Source organism: Simochromis diagramma, unplaced genomic scaffold (assembly GCF_900408965.1).
Source record: "Simochromis diagramma unplaced genomic scaffold, fSimDia1.1 OVJJ01000205.1, whole genome shotgun sequence".
Classification (NCBI taxonomy): Eukaryota; Metazoa; Chordata; class Actinopteri; order Cichliformes; family Cichlidae; genus Simochromis; species Simochromis diagramma.
Window position 1 is genome coordinate 9,362,509 of NW_024386782.1, and position 18,475 is coordinate 9,380,983.

Consider the following 18,475-nt stretch of genomic DNA (forward strand, 5'->3'; position numbering starts at 1 on the left):
ACTGTCAATCTGTAGAACAAAAAGTGAGAGAAAGTGTAAGCGATATGATGGAAACTGCTTTTATGCAACACTGCGCTCTGCTGGTAGAGAGGCTGCTAACACGTTGATTAATTTGGCACAAGGAGGGAGACAGGCTTTGCAGGACTAATGCAACCTTAGTTCCCCGAGGATGCGAGTGTGTGTGTGCTTCTATCCTTGAAGCAGTTACCTCATTTGGACCTAAGGACATTTTGCACTGGCAAATTTTAAATATCCCAGGAGGGGCATACTTTGAAATATGGCCACAGGGTGGAACATCAGAATGACAAAAATGTAGATACTTAAAGTGAAATCTGCCTGTGACTTGGAGACCAGCTAGAGAGGATAGCATTGAACAAAAGGTTCTGACTGTTGAACTAGATCCAGCAAATTGCTTAAATCTTATCCAGCTATTGTTTAACATCATCTACAAAATACGAATGAATGACGCTTAAAGTGTACATGAACGCACGCAGATGGAAGAGATGCAAGGATTGTTTTTTTTTTTTTAAAAGCTCTGTTACGTGTTCACATTAATACATTGTGTGTGTGCAATTGGCCTGTAAGCTGTGTGTATGCGTGCGCATACAAATAATGCACCGTCGACAGCCTGCAGCAGTGTGCATTCTTGCTCGGAGAGTACATGTCCCGAGGCCTTGTTCCTCCGTCAATGACCTCTGGTGAAGCCATTATTTTCTGCATTAATGATGAGTAGCAGCCAGCGATGAGAGAGATGGACTTAGTCCTGAGGCACAGTAGCACCGATTATGGGCAACAACAATGCCAGCAAAAAGAAAGACGGAAAACTCTTCCCACAAGCAGTTCAAACGACTCGGAGTCTTAGCGAAGAATAAGCTGCATTTGCCTTATTGGCAAGATGAATTAGATAACCTAGAGGATTACCCAGAATGCACTATACCTATAGCTTTTCGTTTGGCTAATTTAGCGTCTCTCTGTCCACAATATGAACACCCCCCCAAAAAAAACTAATGGCCGCTACAGCCAAGTAATATTAAAATCCAACTGGAAATGCATTAGTGAGAGCAATTAGCGTATGGATGAAATGGCTGAGAGTGAGTTACACAAAACCCATTATGTCCTACAATTTATTAACTTATTACATGGGAAAAGATATCAGAGCACTAATTGATCTCTGACATCAGCCGAAACACCAACCTGTAAAGACTCACAAACAAGACAAAGTGCAATTGCTCTAGTCAAGGCAGCCAGGGCACCCACTCAGGAAATCCTGGCTTGGGGAGATGACTCTAAATGAAGGACTTTACCATTCACCATTATGTCTTTGGTAAGAGTCAGAGGGAACCCCCGGGGCTCTTCAGCACAGCACGGTACAACTTTTCAAAGGGCTCCAGATTAAAGTCACTGAAAGTTCCCACTGGGGTCTGAGGCCAGGATCCCATTAAGCAGCCCTACCACACCGCCGGCCATAATTGTGTCGTTGAGAATTCAGAGCAGTGGTTGCTTGATAAGCGAATTTAGGGAGAAATAAAAAAGGAGAGGCAAAAAAGGGGGTCTCGTTGGGCCACCATTAGACACTTCATTCGTTCATCACTAATTCGTTTTAAATGACTGAGGGAAAGGTGAGCACTTTATAAAGCAATCCAAGCTTCCAGCAACTCCCCACCCTCTTCCATTTTCAGGTCTGTGCAACAGAATGCTGATAAATGAAAAACGTTACACTTTATAGCCACACGCTTCACTTCTGCTGGTGGCGTTTTTAAACTGTAGTTATCTTTATCACACTACTTGCGTTGCAGTACAATAATCAATAAAGAGAGTGAAGAAATCTTGTGCTCTTTTTCCAAGCCTCATCTTGAAGAAACCAGTCTTTGTTACTAGGAGTGTCACTACTAATAATTTCAGTCATTTTTATACAATGACTGTATTTCGTAGAGCAAGCTGGTATAATGGAGTGAAACAACTTTTATAATAAATCATACAAACAAGTCTGCTTTTATTGAGTATTTTGTTTCATTAAGGTTCTGAGTATCACATACAGTTTATTTTAACACCGGGGAGTTATTAGAATTGTTTACTGAATGATAAAAAAAAAAAAATGTGACCATAGTTTAAGATCTGAACCCTAACCTGAGATCTACGACTGTGTGTTTTCGCAATAGTCAGCTCAACAGTTGGATGTATAATTCTGAAGGTCTTTACAACTGGTATAGCATCTACACAATAAGTGAAAATCACAAGTTATGAGTCAGTTCTTTACAATGAAATAAATGAATAAACCTTCTGAAACCTGCTAATATTTGGAACCCAAGTATGATATCATCATCATCATCCAAGTGCAATAAGGACAAGATTTTATACAACTGCTTTATGTGGATTTTTTCTGCTTTTTCTTCTCTGCTTCTTCTTCTTTTTCCTTTTCAATCTCAGCCACCAGGGTCTCAATTTCCTTGGATTCCAAAATCTGCAAAGAACAAAATGCAAACCCATTAGCACTTTAGTGAACTAGTAGAAAAAATAAAGTAACATTTGCCTTGTTAATTACCTTCAGTGGCTGATTTCGTCTGATAACAGCAAGTTCAATATTTTTCCCCCCTGACTGGACAACCTGTGACCAGCAAACAAAAAATAAAGTGAATACTGTGACCAATTCAGGACACATTTACTACGCCTGCTAAGACCCCCCCACCACACACACACACACACACACACACCCCCCATTGGAAAGCTATATATAAGTTATAGTTTATTTGGCAGCAGTTTGTGCTCTTTGATGAAACCACGACTGTTTAATTTCACATCATAGAAGATGTAAATACACTGAGTTCAACATATATGGAAATGCAGAAACTAATCGTAACCTTACCTCAAGCAAAGCTTTGATGGCCAATTTGATTGCCTCATTGTCCCCAGCAATGGCTTCTTCTGTGTAATTCTTCTCCAAGAACTCTCTCACAGTTTTTGCGCTACGGCCGATTGCATTTGCCTGTTTTTTTTTTTTTCAAAAATACATTTTTTAAAAGTCATTTTCATACTTGTACAAGAAACCTTTTGGACACAGAAATCCTACTGACCTTCCAGGCATGGTACGTTCCTGACGGGTCCGTCTGATACAGCCTGGGAGTTCCATCGTAGTCAAAGCCAACAATTAATGCAGAGATGCCAAACGGCCTGCGACCATTGCTTTGAGTATAGCGCTACAAATACATTAAAAAAATAAAAAAAATAAAATAAAAATTGACAGGTTATTCATGACTCTGTACTGAAAATGAAACGGCTAGCAACCATGGTGCAGTGCACAAATGCCTACTGAAAGGAATAGCTAACACATGCCTTTTTGAAGGTGTTAACAGTAAACGACTGCTCAGATGCTTCCATACCTGTTTCAGTGTAGCTATGTAGCGTGTGATGTATTCCACTGTGACTGGGTCCTCAACTGTTAGCCTGTGGCTCTGGCACTCAACACGAGCTCTGTTTATCACAATACGAGCATCTGCGGTCAAACCTATAAAACAATGAATGAGGCCATTTAACACATTACAAAGCTAAAACAAAAATATAAAAGCCAAGTACTAACACATGACACAGCTGTCTTCTACTATGCCATGTTAAATAATGAACACATTATTCAGTTATGGAAAGAAAAGTATTATCTGGGATACCTGCAAATGCCATGCAGACGTGCTCATCCAGTGCGCATATCTTGCGGACAGTCCTTTCCTCCTGTAACTTTGCAACAGATTTCTTCTCCACACCAAGGACAACAATGTCTTTACCTCTGATTCCCACCTGCATATATAAAAAAAAGAAAAGAAAAAGAAAACATTAATATTAATTTTCTCCCACAGGCTAGCAGTTGACGTGAGTAAATAGTATACAGCAAATATTCAGATTCCCAAATAAATCTACAAAGCAGATACCTCTGCGTGTTTGATTTGGCAGAGTTTTAAGCTGCAAGGCTCCAAATAAGTTTATGTGTCCAGGTGTAAATGAACAATTCCCCAATAAGTTGACTAAAGAAAGTAAGTACACAATGCAAAGTATATCAGAGGGACAGCTCAGGTTGAGCAGTTTGGAGGCAAAGATAAGATGGTTTGGACATGTGCAGAGGAGAGATAGTGAATACAGTGAACAAGGGAGCTGACTATGGAGCTGCCAGGCAGGAGCAAATGAGGAAGAGCAAAAAGAAGATACATAAATGTAATGAAGGTGGACATGCAGAGGGTTGGCATGACAGAAGAGGATTCTTGGGATAGGGTGAGACAAAGGCAGATGATCTGCTGTGTTGACCCCTAAAGGGAGCAGCCAAAAGAGGAATTAGAAGAGAGTGATGACATTTTTCAGTTACAACCTCAGTAAAACCCAATTAAAAATTCTGCTCAGGTCACAGGTGTTTGGTTTTTTATTTTTATGTGAGGTTTTTTCTGTGGTCCACCTGTCCAAAAAGGAGCCCTCTACAAAGTAATCAGTTATCATAGCCAAATTTACTCAACAACCCTGATTAGGACTTATTTAAGATTACTCCCAAACACTCTAAAGTTAGAAGTTTTGGGGTGTTTTTGCATTTATTTTCATATAATAAATATAAACCGTTTGGTTTAGCCTTCATCGTTTCTCAGTGTCCTTTCTAAGCCACTATTATGACAGATGTTACCTGTAACCAGGGGAGCTGCGACTTAGTAGCTTTGTGAGTTTATAACTTTTGTCACTAAACCTTAACATAACTACCATTAGTTATGAGGCTACTACAGTGGCTTTTCAGTGATTTAGAGGGAGATATAATATGCTGAGTAAAATTCAACTTTCCAGACCAGGTAATAATCAATTATGGGTACTTGCAAACTCCTGTCAGTTAGTACCAACACAACGAAAATGAAAGTTAAGTGTGAAGAGTGACACAGCGACAAAATGCTAGCTAACGCTGACTGCTTTTTGTTTGCCATTTCCGGCATTAAAAATATGTATTACACATTAGCACGCCAACAAGCTCGTAAAATTACAACAAAGCCTTTGTCCATAACAGAAGGTGTTAAGAAAGAAAACTGCTAAACACATAAAGGAAACCGCTAGCCGCGCGTTGATCGGCTAATCTAGCGTCACCCATGTTGCTATCGTTAGCTTTAGCATTAGTTTCATTTAAAGACTTACCGCTGTAGAACCTTTCTTTACAGCTTCCTGTGCATACTCCACTTGAAAAAGATGACCATCGGGAGAAAAGACAGTAATAGCTCTGTCATATCTTGCCGCCATTGCACCGCAAGACGCGTATTATAGCAATAAGCTGGAGAAAAGGCTACCAAATGATTCAGCTTGTTAGCAACAAGCGATTCACTCCGTGTGTTGAAAAGGGCGCCTGCGCATGACCTGTGAACTGAGACGATACCAAAAGTGGAGTCCACCCAGAGGGAACTTGTGATTAAAACATAATACTCTGTATAATTTTATTGGTTCTCCGAAAAACAGAAATCGTAAAAAGTAGAATATTACACTACGAGCATATACGGTATTTTAATATCAAGTTTCATTTACTTTATATATTGAGAGAGGTTCCTCCTTTGAATACGGATGCTATAAGAGTGAATAAGAGTACATAAATCCCAGGACTGATATTAGTTATTACTACCAAAATATATGCAATGTTATTTTTAATTAGATATATACACTAAACGCTCCGCTTTCCCCCTTTTTCTGGCAGTTTATTTTATATGGTCTTATGGTCTAGCTCTAGACTGTTCCATTATATGAAAAATAGGTGAAATTGTAATTTAATTAAGCCAAAATGTGTGTGATTTTAGCTATTTAAATAAATTTTCTTATATATTATGATTTATCTGATCTTAAGTTTTACATCAATTACTCATGTATGGTCAGAACAAGCAGAAATCAGTAACTATGAGTTAAAATGTGCTACTTCGTCCCCCAAAACGGACCACCGCATTACGAAATTGCATCGTATTCTCAACTGCTTGATCTGAGTTCTACCGATTTGTTCAGTGTGTTAGCTACTTTTAACTTTTATGCTGTAGCTTACGTTAATATTCTATAGTATCACCATGTCGGTGGCATTTGCACCTCACAGACAGCGTGGGAAGGGTGATATAACACCCGCTGGAATACAAAAGGTAATTCATCTATTTTAGCGCGTCGCAGAATGGAGGCTGTGGCATCAAACGCGGCTAGCCGTTGAGATAATCAATGTAGCAGTGCCCATCCAAGTCCAACTGTGAGCAGCTCAGGAACAATGTTACAGGGTCAGAGCGCGGTGAATATGAACGTCCCTGGAAACGGCACTCCACGTGTGGAGTACGAGTCTTGGGTGGATTTATCGGACTAACGTATAATTGTGTTTTAGGTTAATGGAGGCCTGTGGTTTTGTTAGCAAAGCACAGCTAGCTAGCAAGACGCGTCTTTTGTTGGCTAGAAACGCACACTCACATTTTACAAAACACGACCCTTCACTGTCTCAAAATTAAGACAGAATAACATTCGGCAAGCAAATTAATTGTCACGCCAAATGACCAAGTTCGTCTGCTTTATTATGAATATTTTGGGAACTTATATTGAGTAACACACGTAATAGAAATATCTGAATTTACCATTGCAGTTACTTGATGAAAACAACCAGCTGATCCAGTGCATAATGGATTTCCAGAGTAAAGGCAAAACGGCTGAGTGTTCACAGTAAGTTATTTGAGTTATTAAGTTTTTTTTATTTTTTATTTCACGTTACATTTATTTCAAGTTCCCATTCACTCAAACACTGCACTGTTCACTTGCCCAGGTATCAACAGATGCTGCACAGAAATTTAGTGTACTTGGCGACGATAGCAGACTCCAATCAGAACATGCAGTCTCTCCTCCCTGCTGTGAGTATGAATTCTTAGTGGTTGTTGTGAATGACTGAAATGTCTGACTGTCTTCTCTGTACCTGTCTTCTTCGATCATACCCAATTCAGGTCACTTGGGTGTTTTAGATAAATCATCAATGTTAAAGAAACATTTTTTTAATGAGATTAAGAATTTTGAACAAAGTCATGATTTTTTTTTTTCCCTGTCAGCAAAATTAAAATAAGTCTTTTGAAAACCCTCACTGTTATGGATGTTCAGTACAAACAGACTGCAGTATTTCTTTATGTATGAGTGCTATCTGTTGAGCTGTTGTAGCTGCCATTTAAGGATTTATTGCCAGTAGTGCTCATTCGCAAGGCTTCATTAAGTAGAATAAATATTTTGGGTGAACAAATTGAATCCTTTGCTGAGAAAATCCATTCATTTCTCAGTTTGGTTAAGCTCTCAGGCACTTGTTAGTAGTGTTTAATATTGATATTGTTTTTATTGGTAGTAGTGTAATTATTGAGTCTGCTTATAGTTGGATTATCCTTGCTCTTAATCATTTTGTAACAATTACCCATTTGAAGAACAAGTAGGCTACAAGAGTCAAATATGTCAAAAACTAAAAGCACAATTTATTTTTTTCAAGTCATTAAATGTAATCTTGATTAACTCAAAGGAGTGTTTATCAACTAGAACATTTATTAAACCTCAAATAAAGGTGTGCTTTCCTTGACCTTTAAATATAACCGAATTCCAATAAAAAATGTAAATAGGTACATGGAGAGAGGGGAAAAAAATGGTTGAAGTTAGCCCGAGAAAGCCCATCTCACAAGAGCAACTGCCAGTCACAGTGGATGCAGGCAAATGGGGATAAAGAGTCATCATTATATCTTGATTACCTTTGGAAGCCAAAACTTAATTCATATTAAAACTTGATCAATTACTCAGCCCTAAGGTTCCCAGCATCAACAAGCAACACTGTGTACACTGTGTCTGAACACAGTGTAGAAATGGCCCAAAAAAGGCTTTTATTTGTAGTTTATTTGGCGTGCTCATCTACGCAAAACAGTTGTCGGCATCGAATGAGAAGAATTGATAAGCTTGGAGGCATAGAATTTTATTAGACTTGATTAATTCCATTAAAATCTGTTATCGATTCTCAACTGGAACTATTCTTGCATTCCCATCCCTAGCTGCGAAGAAGCACAGTGGTTACAAAAGTGATTGAAGTCACTGATTTGCTAACAATCATATAGTAAAGGAGTGAGTGTATTCTTATGAGTAAATGTTGCTTACATACCTTAAACTCAGATGATGAGTGTGGGCACATTCATTTTCTTAATATGCTGCATGGTGAGCATGTTTCTGGAGGGGTAGTCAATGACTCAAACAGCTGAGATTAGGACCAGCTGTTTGAAAGAAATGCAGACTAGAGAACGGTTTTAATTGCTGCTTTTAAGCCATAAACTGTTTAAACTGCTGCATGTATAACAGTCTTAGTTCAGGCTAGTTTTTTAAGCCAGTTTTGTTCAGTTTGTTGCAACTTTGTCTATCTATGCATTTTTGTAATCATTGAAGGTTTCTAGCTGTTCCTTTTATTGAAACACTTTTTTCCTTTCAGTGTATATTAATAGATTTTATTCTCCTTACATTAGTGTTCTACATAAATGCCGCAATCTCTGTATCAGAGTTATCATATTTTTTTCTGGAGTTTTTATCTCGAGTGGCTCAGGTTGAGATCTGTTTTCAGAGAGGTCATGTGGATTTATTTTTTTGTCTGTGTTGTGCACCTACAGCCGCCGACTCAAAATATGCCCATGGGTCCTGGTGGCATGAACCAAAGTGGCCCCCCTCCTCAGCCTCCTCACGGTCACAACATGCCCTCTGAGGGTATGGTCAGCGGCGGCCCTCCAGCCCCACATATGCAGAACCAGATGAATGGACAGATGCCTGGTATGTGTCTCTCCCCCCCCCCCCTTAACTTCCCTGCCTTGTCTTTCTTTTCTCTTTCTCCTTTTCCCTCAGTTCCTGTCTCACTTGGGTTGCCTAGCAACACCACAGAACTGTGAGGGAGGTCGCTCTAAGGTATTATAGGCAAACATGCTGAAGGATGATGTCACCCATTTGCCAGCTGTGGTGGTCTTGGGCTTGATTCTCCATCTGATTGTGGTTATCCTTCTCTGCTGAAGTAGCATAGTTCATGCATGCATCATTGTCTTTCTCCTGTTATTGATTGTTTTGGTTTTTTTGGGGAGGGAGCATTTTCTTTTCTTTTCTTTCTTTTTTTTTTTTTTTTTAAGAAGAAGAACTGAATTAACAATTTTATAAAACAAAATGTGCTGACGTCTGTACCACATGGTAATTAACTGAGGAAAAATGAAAGATATTTGACAAGCCCTGGTAGTACACATTGTGTTTCCCATGTTTCATCCATTATGCAGTTCTTATTGTTACATAACAGAGGTAACATCATACACAGTTGGATCAGACATTAAACAGTCTTTAACCTGCCAGCTGCGTAGCACAAAATCTGGGTAATGTCCTGTTGTAGCCATTTGAAAATTTAGGTATTTGTCCTTTGCTATTCACAGCAAGTGTGTGGGCATCATGTGCCTTTGCCTCCTGCACACTCGGGCAGCAAACTATAAGTGGAGTATTTCTTGTTGTGTGCTAGATACGAGAAAACGCAACAGCGAACAATCCCCTGACCTGATCGTTCAGCACTATGTGCAGAAATGGAGTAGTCACAACATAGAAAACACTCTATTATTGTTCTCCTTTGAATTGTGATATCTGGACCCCGTGTTCCATACATTGCTTAGAAGATCCAGTATTAACTGTGTGATCCAGGATCAACTGATCCTTGCTACTGTTATCCAGTTTGTTTGGTTATTCAAAGCTGCAAGAGACTTAGATTTGGCAGGCTGGAATGAATCATTCAAGATGACTGCTCGTTCTTGTTGTTATTGACAAGGGAAAAATATAGAGACAAGAAAACTATGATTGTCAACTCTGTGATGAAAATATTAGAAAAGTCATCTGGATGTAAATAGCATCAATAGTAACTTACAATTCTACTGGAAGTCTCAGACTATATATATATTTTACTGTTACCTTTCAAAGCATCATGAAGATCTTCTTCTTATTTTTCAGGACCTAATCACATGCCCATGCAAGGTCCTGGTCCAGGCCCCAACCAGCCCCCGAACATGCCCAGTGGCTCTATGAATATGCCCCCCAGCAGCCACGGCTCCATGGGTGGCTACAATCACGCTGTCCCTTCCTCCCAGGGCATGCCATCTCAGAGCCAAATGAATATGACCCAAGGCCAACCCATGGGAAACTATGGGCCTCGTCCAAACATGAACATGCAGCCCAATCAAGGTAAAGCAGAAAACTTGTTATCTTCTACTCAATTGCATTAATTTCCAATTGCATTATTGTATAAAATCGCCCTTCTTTTCTTTTTAGTCATCGTGGACATGAAATAGGTCTAAAAATACATTCACAAAAGAAAAGTCTTTAGTTTAACATGTTGAAAACGGTTTTGCAGTGCCTTGTCATTTCTCTGACAGCTCATTTTTATTTTTTATTTTTTTGTTTACTTCAGGTCCAATGATGCACCAGCAGCCTCCCTCACAGCAATATAACATGCCTCCTGGTGGTGGTGGACAGCACTACCAAGGACAACAGAACCCAATGGGCATGATTGGCCAAGTCAACCAGGGGAATCATGTCATGGGGCAAAGGCCAATGCCGCCCTACAGACCCCCACAGCAAGGTATATTCTTTCGGAGTGTGTTTCTTATGTGTGCGAGTTGTGAGTGTTGGTCTTTCCTCTCCCTAACCCACCCTCCTGTATTTCTTACTCTCATTCCTCCCAATTCCCTCTTATTTCCTCCACTGTTGCTCACAGAGATGTTGGCGACTAAAGATGTAACCTAAAGCCTCCCGCCTCTATAAAAATTAGTCAAGTGACCAAAAGAAAGCTTTCTACTAGGAACTAGTGGCAAGGAATCCATCCTCTTTACTCTTCCCCTCACACAACCAATCCAACAACACCTTGAATCTACTTGTGTGTATGTTGTGTGTATGTGTATGTAGGACCCCCTCAGCAGTATCCAGGGCAGGAAGACTACTATGGGGACCAGTACAGTCACGCAGGACAGGGAGCATCAGAAGGTAGGAGAACCTTCCAGCCGCTTGGAAACAAGGAAAAACAAAAACCTCAACAAATGAACCCAGGAGTTGTGTTAAAACACAAATGATGCAAAGAGACTGTGACAAAGCAAACACTTCAGTTTCTTCATTATTTTCTGGGGAAATCAAAGTAAAAAACAAAGGTGCTGCTGTCCATTGATAAATCAGGATCTAAGCAGTCATACAGTTCTTGTAATGCTGACTCCGCTTATTCGTGAACGGGTCTCTTCGAGTTGGGGTGAAAGAAAAGTCAGGGACAGTCTTATTTGAGGCGTTACGGTAAAGTTGTGCAGAAGTAACCTGATATCATGCTACTGCACTTTTTTGGTGCAGTAGCTGATAAGTACATATGTGTTTATATATATTTTCTATTTGAGCACTCAAGAGTTTTCCTCATTTACCCATTCACATACTCGCATTACAATAGATGCTATGGGGGAAACTTATGAATCACTATGTTGCCCAAGGATACTTCAACATGTAGATTAGAGGATCGAACTGCCAACTTTGCGATTTACCTCCTGAACCACAGCCACCTTATTCATATTTATAAGCACTTGTAGGTGTGCCTCTGTCCACTTCACGTAAAGCAGACTGACATTTGAAATCAAAAACTGTGGGGTTTGTTTAAGAGCCGCAGTAGCGACACTGAAGTCTTCAAATGTTTTTTTAAAAGTATGGCACCTTTGCATTCTTGTCAAAATATAACGGCTCATGCAGTAGATTTTCTTGTTGTTGGTGTATTTAGGGATAGTATTAATTGCATAAGCAAACACACTTTTAAGATTACCTACTAAAATGTAGCTTTTTTTCTTTTCCTTTTTTTTTCTTCAATTAACATTTACCTTTTTTTTTTTCTCCTTTTGTTTTGATTTTCCCTCTTTCTACACTGTTTCTCTTTTGACCTTTCAAACACAAGTGATTTGCTTTGGGATTTTTCTTTTTGTTTGTTTGTTTTTCTTTTTAGTCATTTTAATGGCAAAAATGAGGAAAAATATGTATGTTAAAAATGTGCTGCTATTAAATATGATTGTGCATGTTTGAAATTCACAATAATGACCTGTTACCTCTTTCTCCTATCTTAGAAGAAATTATTAATATGTAAACTTGTACTTTATTTTTATATTCGTACTTATTCATACAAAACTGATGTTAGACTTCATACTTCACACAAATCTGATATGGTGGCTGGACACTGACTTCTGACCCTGACACTCCCTACTACAGCCGTAGTGTAGCAGTAGTGTCTGAGTATTATTTCCTCTATAAGAGCACTGGCACATATCATACTCTTACAAATCAAATTCATCTCTTCATTGGATAGTAAGATATTTTATTCACAGTCATCCTTGCTTTTGTGCTGTAGTCAATAACATGTTGCTCACATTCGCTGCTGCCCCCTTCCCCCTCAAAGGTAATGCTCAATATGGCCAGCAGCAGGAGGCATACCAGCAAGGCCCACCTCAGCAACAGGGATATCCTCCTCAGCAGCAGTACCCAGGTCAACAGGGCTATCCACCCCAACAACAGGGATATGGTGAGTTACGGCAAAATTTTTATTTCCCCTGTAGGAGGCGCTATAAGCCCTCTTTGGGTGCCTTATAGCCGTTGAAAAAACATTGTTCCTTTATACACTGTTGCTTGATGTAACTAAGCTTTGTGCATATCAAGATATCATTTTGAGCAGAGAGTTGAACGACACAACCGTTCTTAATGATTACAGTTACTTAATTTTAGTAGTGCTGTGTAATATCATGTTAGCAAATTATACATGATAATAGAAACTGTCTGAAAAATAATTGAAGGTAGAAACATTCATGTTTTACAACAATACCTGGAAATAAATTAGTCAAAAAATGTTTTCCTTGCACTTTCATTGTAGCTCTTGCAGCTTTTAGGCTTTTCTTTCCTCATCCCATTTTTCTCTGCAACTTTCCATCACTCACCCTCTGTCTGAGCCAGAGCTCATGCAAGTAATGAGCTACTGGAGACGCAGAGGTTGTGAGGTGAGATCCATCTGGCACATACACATGCCTGCTCTCTCAGGCCCCCACAAGGTTATGCTCAACAGCATAAGGCATTATGAGCGCCTAATGATGTTGCGTGGGCCTCATTTGACTTCAACTCCAGTCAGACTTTGCCCAGTCCTTCACAACATCTGTACAGGAGCATATATAACATAAAAATATAATATATACACAACCTTTTTTTCCCCCTGCTTTTTTTCTGTCTTTCTGTTTTTTTTTTTTAAAAATGATGCTTGCTCCTCTAATGAAGACCAACAGAATCTCTTTGATGTCTCCTTGCATTAGGGAACCACTGCCTGTCTCCAGCCTGACTCACTCGCTCTCATTCATTACCGAGTCAGGCGTGGTGGAGGCAGCCGTAACAAATGGGTCTGACAGATCCGCTATTCTTTTTGTCATCCATCACTTTTTTTTTTTTATTGCAGCCCACTAGTTAATGTAAACTAACAGGTATTTCCCAAAGTTTTCAGAATAACAAGTCCAAAGCATAAGAAAAATGGAAATGAGTTTGGCAGAATCAGAGCCGGATTAGGACTTCAAGTATAAACCTGTTTTTGATGCTGCACCTTAACACTTCAGTAACACTGGTTGACAGTCAGTTTTTATAGAATTTTCCTGCACTGCATGCTTCAGTGCTTCAACCTAAATTAGTTTTGTTTTTTTTTGTTCCATATCCTCTCTTCTTCTTTTTAATAAACTGTGTTCATAATAAACTACACTGTGTGGAAGCATTTCATTTCTCTGTTAACAGTGCCCAGCAATCAAAGAGTTTTGGGTTCACTCAAGGCTGACAAGCATAAAAAGTTCTCCATTTATTAATGTGTTTGTTTGTAGGTCCCTCCCAAAGTGCCCCAGGACAGTATCCTAACTATCCTCAAGGGCAGGGACAGCAGTACGGGGGCTATCGCCCTCCACAACCCGGACCCCCACAGGGCCAACAGCAGCGCCCTTATGGTTATGACCAGGTGAGTATAACCCCAACAATGGACAGTGACAGAGGCTTGTCTGTACATTGCACTTAGGCTTTCTCTTACTGTGTTTATTGCCATGCTAAGTTGTATGTTATATATAGCTCTCAGTTAGACCAGTAATTAATGTAAGTGAAGTACGATGGTAAAAATTAAGCAGTAGTACGTTATGCATGCTGTCATCATATTCGGTGGTTAAATGTGTTCTTCCTAAAAGGGTTTTCTATGTTAATATTGTTGTGTTCTGGCTAATGTGGTATGCCATTCCAGTGAAATATGAGGGCTTTAAAGAAGATTCTTCCTTAAACTTGATGCAGACTGCTCTAGTGTTTAAAGGAAGATCTGTTTGTTGCCCTGTATTTCCTGTGGTCTTATGTGGGGACCACAGCTACACTTTGATATCTTTATCTTTGAATATTCAGGGGCACATGAGGAAATAAAGACCCGGGGATTTGAACCCCTGACTAGCTCTGTAAGAAGCAAAGGTAATGGTTGCTGTGAAGACCTCAACGTCCAATCTAGACGCTTGACCACCTAGCCTTAATTTGCATTTGTTTTGTTTCTTCTGTCTCTCGTCTGTCTTTCTTTACCCATCTTTTCTTTTTCTTAAATTTTTCCTTTTCTATTTTTTTTTTCTTTTTTTATTAACCAGGGGTCGAATTGTAAAGATATGAGGTCCAGAAACACAGCATTCTTAGATTGTAATGAGACAGACAGGAGCTTACATTCTCTGACTGTCCTTAATCTCTACAATGTATGACACTGGTCTTCATAACCAGTGTGTTTGTTGGATTTAAATTTTATCTTTCAAATCATTGTTTCCAAATTTGCTTCCATTGCATTTTCCATTAAAGTCAAACACATACTTCGACCCCTGTGTAGGAATAAAGAGAATACTGCTGTTCTTCCACTGAATTTGTCTCACTTGAAAATTAGTGTCCACTGTTTAATAAGGATTATCGTCCTCAGCCATGCTGCTGCTGAAACCTGAGGTAAAAAGTTCGAATTTAGAGCTCACAGGTTGTGAGGTTATGCTGCCATCTGCTGGTCAAAACCAGTCAGTGCAGGCATAAATCACGGTTTGCAGTATGATATGGTTGAAACCACAGATTTTTGTCTGCACCTTATTGAGATTTGTGAACATAAACTTCTGATTTTTTTTTATTTATTTATTTATTTTTGTTTGTTTGTTTGTTTTGAAAAGGTCAGTATCACGAGGATGTTGCATTTCTCTCCACAGGGCCAGTATGGAAATTACCAGCAATGAGAAGTGATCACAGCAACCAACACAGCTCTGCTCTGATCTCTAAGCTCTGACCTCTGGTCAGTTACGAAGCAGACTTTAATGATGGTTTTAATCTCTCGGACACAAACACACAATGCTCAAAAATACAAGATACAGTTTCCCCTCTCTTTGGGATTTTATCTTTGCTGATAAGATGTAGTCATGTTTATCATATTTGCTGACATTACGTCAAAGTCAGCGAGTCACCTCTGGTCCAGTATGTCTCAAAGCAGCAATGCCTTAAAAATGGAACTGCCTTATCCTTTAGCATTGCAGATTGTGAAATGGGCTAACAAAATTTTGGATAACACATGATGTAAATGTACAGTTTGAATCTACGTGGTGCATTGTTTCTCGGTCCTTCAGCTCCCCGATCATCAGAAGCAATAATGCCAGCAGTAGGTAATTGTGTGGGGGACAGGGAAAGATGAAATGGTGCACCAAGTGAACTTCCAGCTAGGCCATGGTACATGTCTTGATGTATGTGATGATGTAAAAATATATTTTATGCTTTTTAGATCAAGCTAACTTTGTATAAGACATTGGAAACTAGTACTAAAGCTGTGTTGTTAATTTCATCAAGTGTATGTGTCAATGTTTTTGTTTGTTTTTTTTGTTTTTTTTAAATGCTCTTTAAGATCCCATCCAGCACATTTCCTTTTAATTGTTTAATTGTGGAACAATTAAATTAAATCTGCAACATCAGCAGCGCGAACACCGGAGTACAAGAACAGGGATTTTTTTTTTTGACATACACAGTAATTCATCAGTAAACAAATATGAACATCATACTTATCAGAAATCTGGTGTATTCTGTGAGTTCTTTAGATTCTTTTTTTTTTTCTCTTAAAAAAAGTGGGTGAGTAATTTTTATTTTTATTTTTTTCAAACCCACAGTACTTGACAGAATAATGGTTGTTGGCCTCTATTTCATAAATGTGCCCGAAGAGGTAATATGTAGCAGATGCCACTGCAAATTGTGAGTAAATGCTCTCTGGAGCCCTGTTTTTATTTTTTACTTTTTCTATACATGCACCTCAGTCTTGTCCATTGACTGCAAATTAGTGGATGGGGAAAGAATCCAACTCGGTATTACAAATATATCTGGCAAGTACTTCATTTGTTAGTTGATAACGTTAGTTTGTTCACAGTGCTGGAATCCCTCCTCCCCTTTGAATAAACGTCTAAGTTGATGCCATTCAAATAGTGTTGTGTGTGAATAAATGATTGTTACTGTCAAATATGTAACATAAGATGTGAAAATAATGTTCTGAAATCGATTCCTTAATTTCACAGTAAAGACTGGTTGTGCAGTTTTATATTACTGGCTTGATATCTGTATTATGGTGCATATTTTATTGATTCCCACGTGTACAGCGACATAAAAAGAGGAATTCAGTGTCCTCCTGGTATTGTTTATATGGTTGTTTTAATATTTTTCATTCTGCACCCCATTTAAGTGGTGGTCACATTTGTGTCATGGCAATGTATAACTGTACATTATAATAAATCGGAAGAATCTTTAATATATTTTGCCGTGTGTAATTTATAGATATTGACAGTTTATCAAGAGACTGTTTATGACACCAGAAACATTCATCCTGAACAGCATAAACAAGATGTGCACTATTGGTGCTGTCATAATGTGACAGTATGATATAATTGTTTTGTCTTCATCTGCTATCTGGTAGTCAGTTTCCAACTGATAATGACCCTGCCCTGCTCAGCAGCGTGTCTGCTTTGTCCAGATGCATCCAGAGAGGTCCAGACCACATTTACACCCAAAATTACCTTCCGTGTCCCTCTTTCCCCTTCTGCTCCCTCCAGAGAGGGAGAGGGACTACCTGTCACATTGGGGGGAGTGATACAGATGGTACACCAGATGTGTGGCCAAAGCACGTGATGGGAGAGCGGTGCGGTATTAAGAGCGCTGCGGACTGCTTGGGATGCCTTAGTGCTGATGAAATGTGTGTTTGGATTAATGAGTGCAGCAGAAGTGCTTTAAGAAAAGAAGCGAGAAAGAACTTTTTTTTTTTTTGCAGTGCGCCTGTTTTTATTTTTGCTTTATGTGCTTGTGTGAACATTTGTGTATCCCTGCTCAGGTTTAGTGGCGTCGCCTAGTCACCCCACCACCCTGCTGCTCCACAGCTGGCTGCCCCACCCTTCCCAGCTGCCACTGGGGCTCCCCCTGGCCCCTCTGCTTGGCAGAGCTGGCGTTTTGGGCGCTCCCCCACCAGTCCTCCCTGGCAGCTGCTGCCCTCAGCTGCGCTCTTGCAGACGGTATTGGGGTCGGACAAAGTCACTCCTCCTGTGACTGTGTCTCGGGCCGTCGTGGGAGGATGAAGAGGTGGCAAGGAGACTCTTGCTTCCTATAAAGGCTTTGCTTTTTAGGCTCTCGTGGATGCTTGAGGGTTGGAAATACATTCGACAAGCTTAACATTCCAAAAATCCACCTGTTTTTCCATTGAAGAAAAGAAGATGTCTTTGGCTGTGCAGATCTAAATAAGTTATCAAGAAAGCTTGCAGGAGAGCATTACACCATGCATGTTCTGTGATGGCAAATAGTGAAGTGGCAGCATCATTTAAGAGGATGATTATCTTGTTCAATATTTTGATAATTATAATTCAGGGCACCTTTCAGAGGAGGCTCCTAACCACTGAGGAGAAAATGACATCGTGATCATAGCTGGCAGGCAAGATGTGATCTCTCTCTCTTTCTCTCTCCCCCCGTCTCCACACTAGCTCTCCTTTTCACTCTCTCATACCCACACTCTCAGTGTGACAGAAAGTCTATGGGGAGGTATAAGAGGTAGTTATGGGGGGAATGCAGCAGCCTCCACAGTTTAATTGGAGATGTGTCACACTAAATAAATGGTGCAAAAACAAGCCCTGACTGGAGGCTTGAGGGAGGGGCCCTGGGGATGCAGCCTGTTTTATTGGGCAGGAGCTTTGCACCGCTCCAGGGTGAAACGGGGCTATGCACTGCTGAGATACCCTCCAACCACCAAACCACCAGGCCTCCCAAAGACTACTGTGGAGGAAAAGACAAAGGCATCCATTTCTCTCTTGCAGGGGAGAAAAGAAAAAAAATTGGTGCTGAGGAGAAGGTGTGGGTGAGTATGGTGACCCGATTGTTTCTCGTCCAAACGGGAGCACATCATAGT

At 39.8% G+C, this 18,475-nt stretch overlaps 2 protein-coding genes across 5 annotated transcripts; one reads left to right on the plus strand and one right to left on the minus strand.

Annotated features, from left to right (window-relative positions):
• Positions 1–1,969: 1,969 nt before the first annotated feature.
• Positions 1,970–5,360, minus strand: psma8 (proteasome 20S subunit alpha 8). The gene is made up of 7 exons (XM_040021590.1): positions 5,146–5,360; positions 3,660–3,786; positions 3,378–3,502; positions 3,072–3,194; positions 2,864–2,983; positions 2,543–2,605; positions 1,970–2,461 (listed from the first exon to the last, which is right to left on the minus strand). The coding sequence occupies exons 1-7, from the start codon at positions 5,245–5,247 to the stop codon at positions 2,366–2,368; spliced, it is 756 nt and encodes a 251-aa protein (XP_039877524.1). The 5' UTR covers positions 5,248–5,360; the 3' UTR covers positions 1,970–2,365.
• Positions 5,361–5,937: 577 nt separating this feature from the next.
• Positions 5,938–16,699, plus strand: ss18 (SS18 subunit of BAF chromatin remodeling complex). 4 transcript variants are annotated; one of them, XM_040021565.1, is made up of 11 exons: positions 5,938–6,119; positions 6,602–6,678; positions 6,779–6,863; positions 8,628–8,784; positions 9,985–10,215; positions 10,442–10,612; positions 10,936–11,013; positions 12,446–12,568; positions 13,893–14,023; positions 14,449–14,511; positions 15,267–16,630. In XM_040021565.1, exons 1-10 carry the CDS (start codon positions 6,051–6,053, stop codon positions 14,464–14,466), a joined length of 1,140 nt encoding a protein of 379 aa, XP_039877499.1. In that variant the 5' UTR covers positions 5,938–6,050; the 3' UTR covers positions 14,467–14,511; positions 15,267–16,630. The 4 variants fall into 4 exon arrangements, with proteins under 4 accessions (XP_039877499.1, XP_039877492.1, XP_039877510.1 ...); XM_040021558.1 differs by lacking the exon at positions 14,449–14,511 and having other exon boundaries at positions 15,267–16,699; XM_040021584.1 differs by lacking the exons at positions 5,938–6,119; positions 14,449–14,511 and adding an exon at positions 6,150–6,519 and having other exon boundaries at positions 15,267–16,699.
• Positions 16,700–18,475: the final 1,776 nt, after the last annotated feature.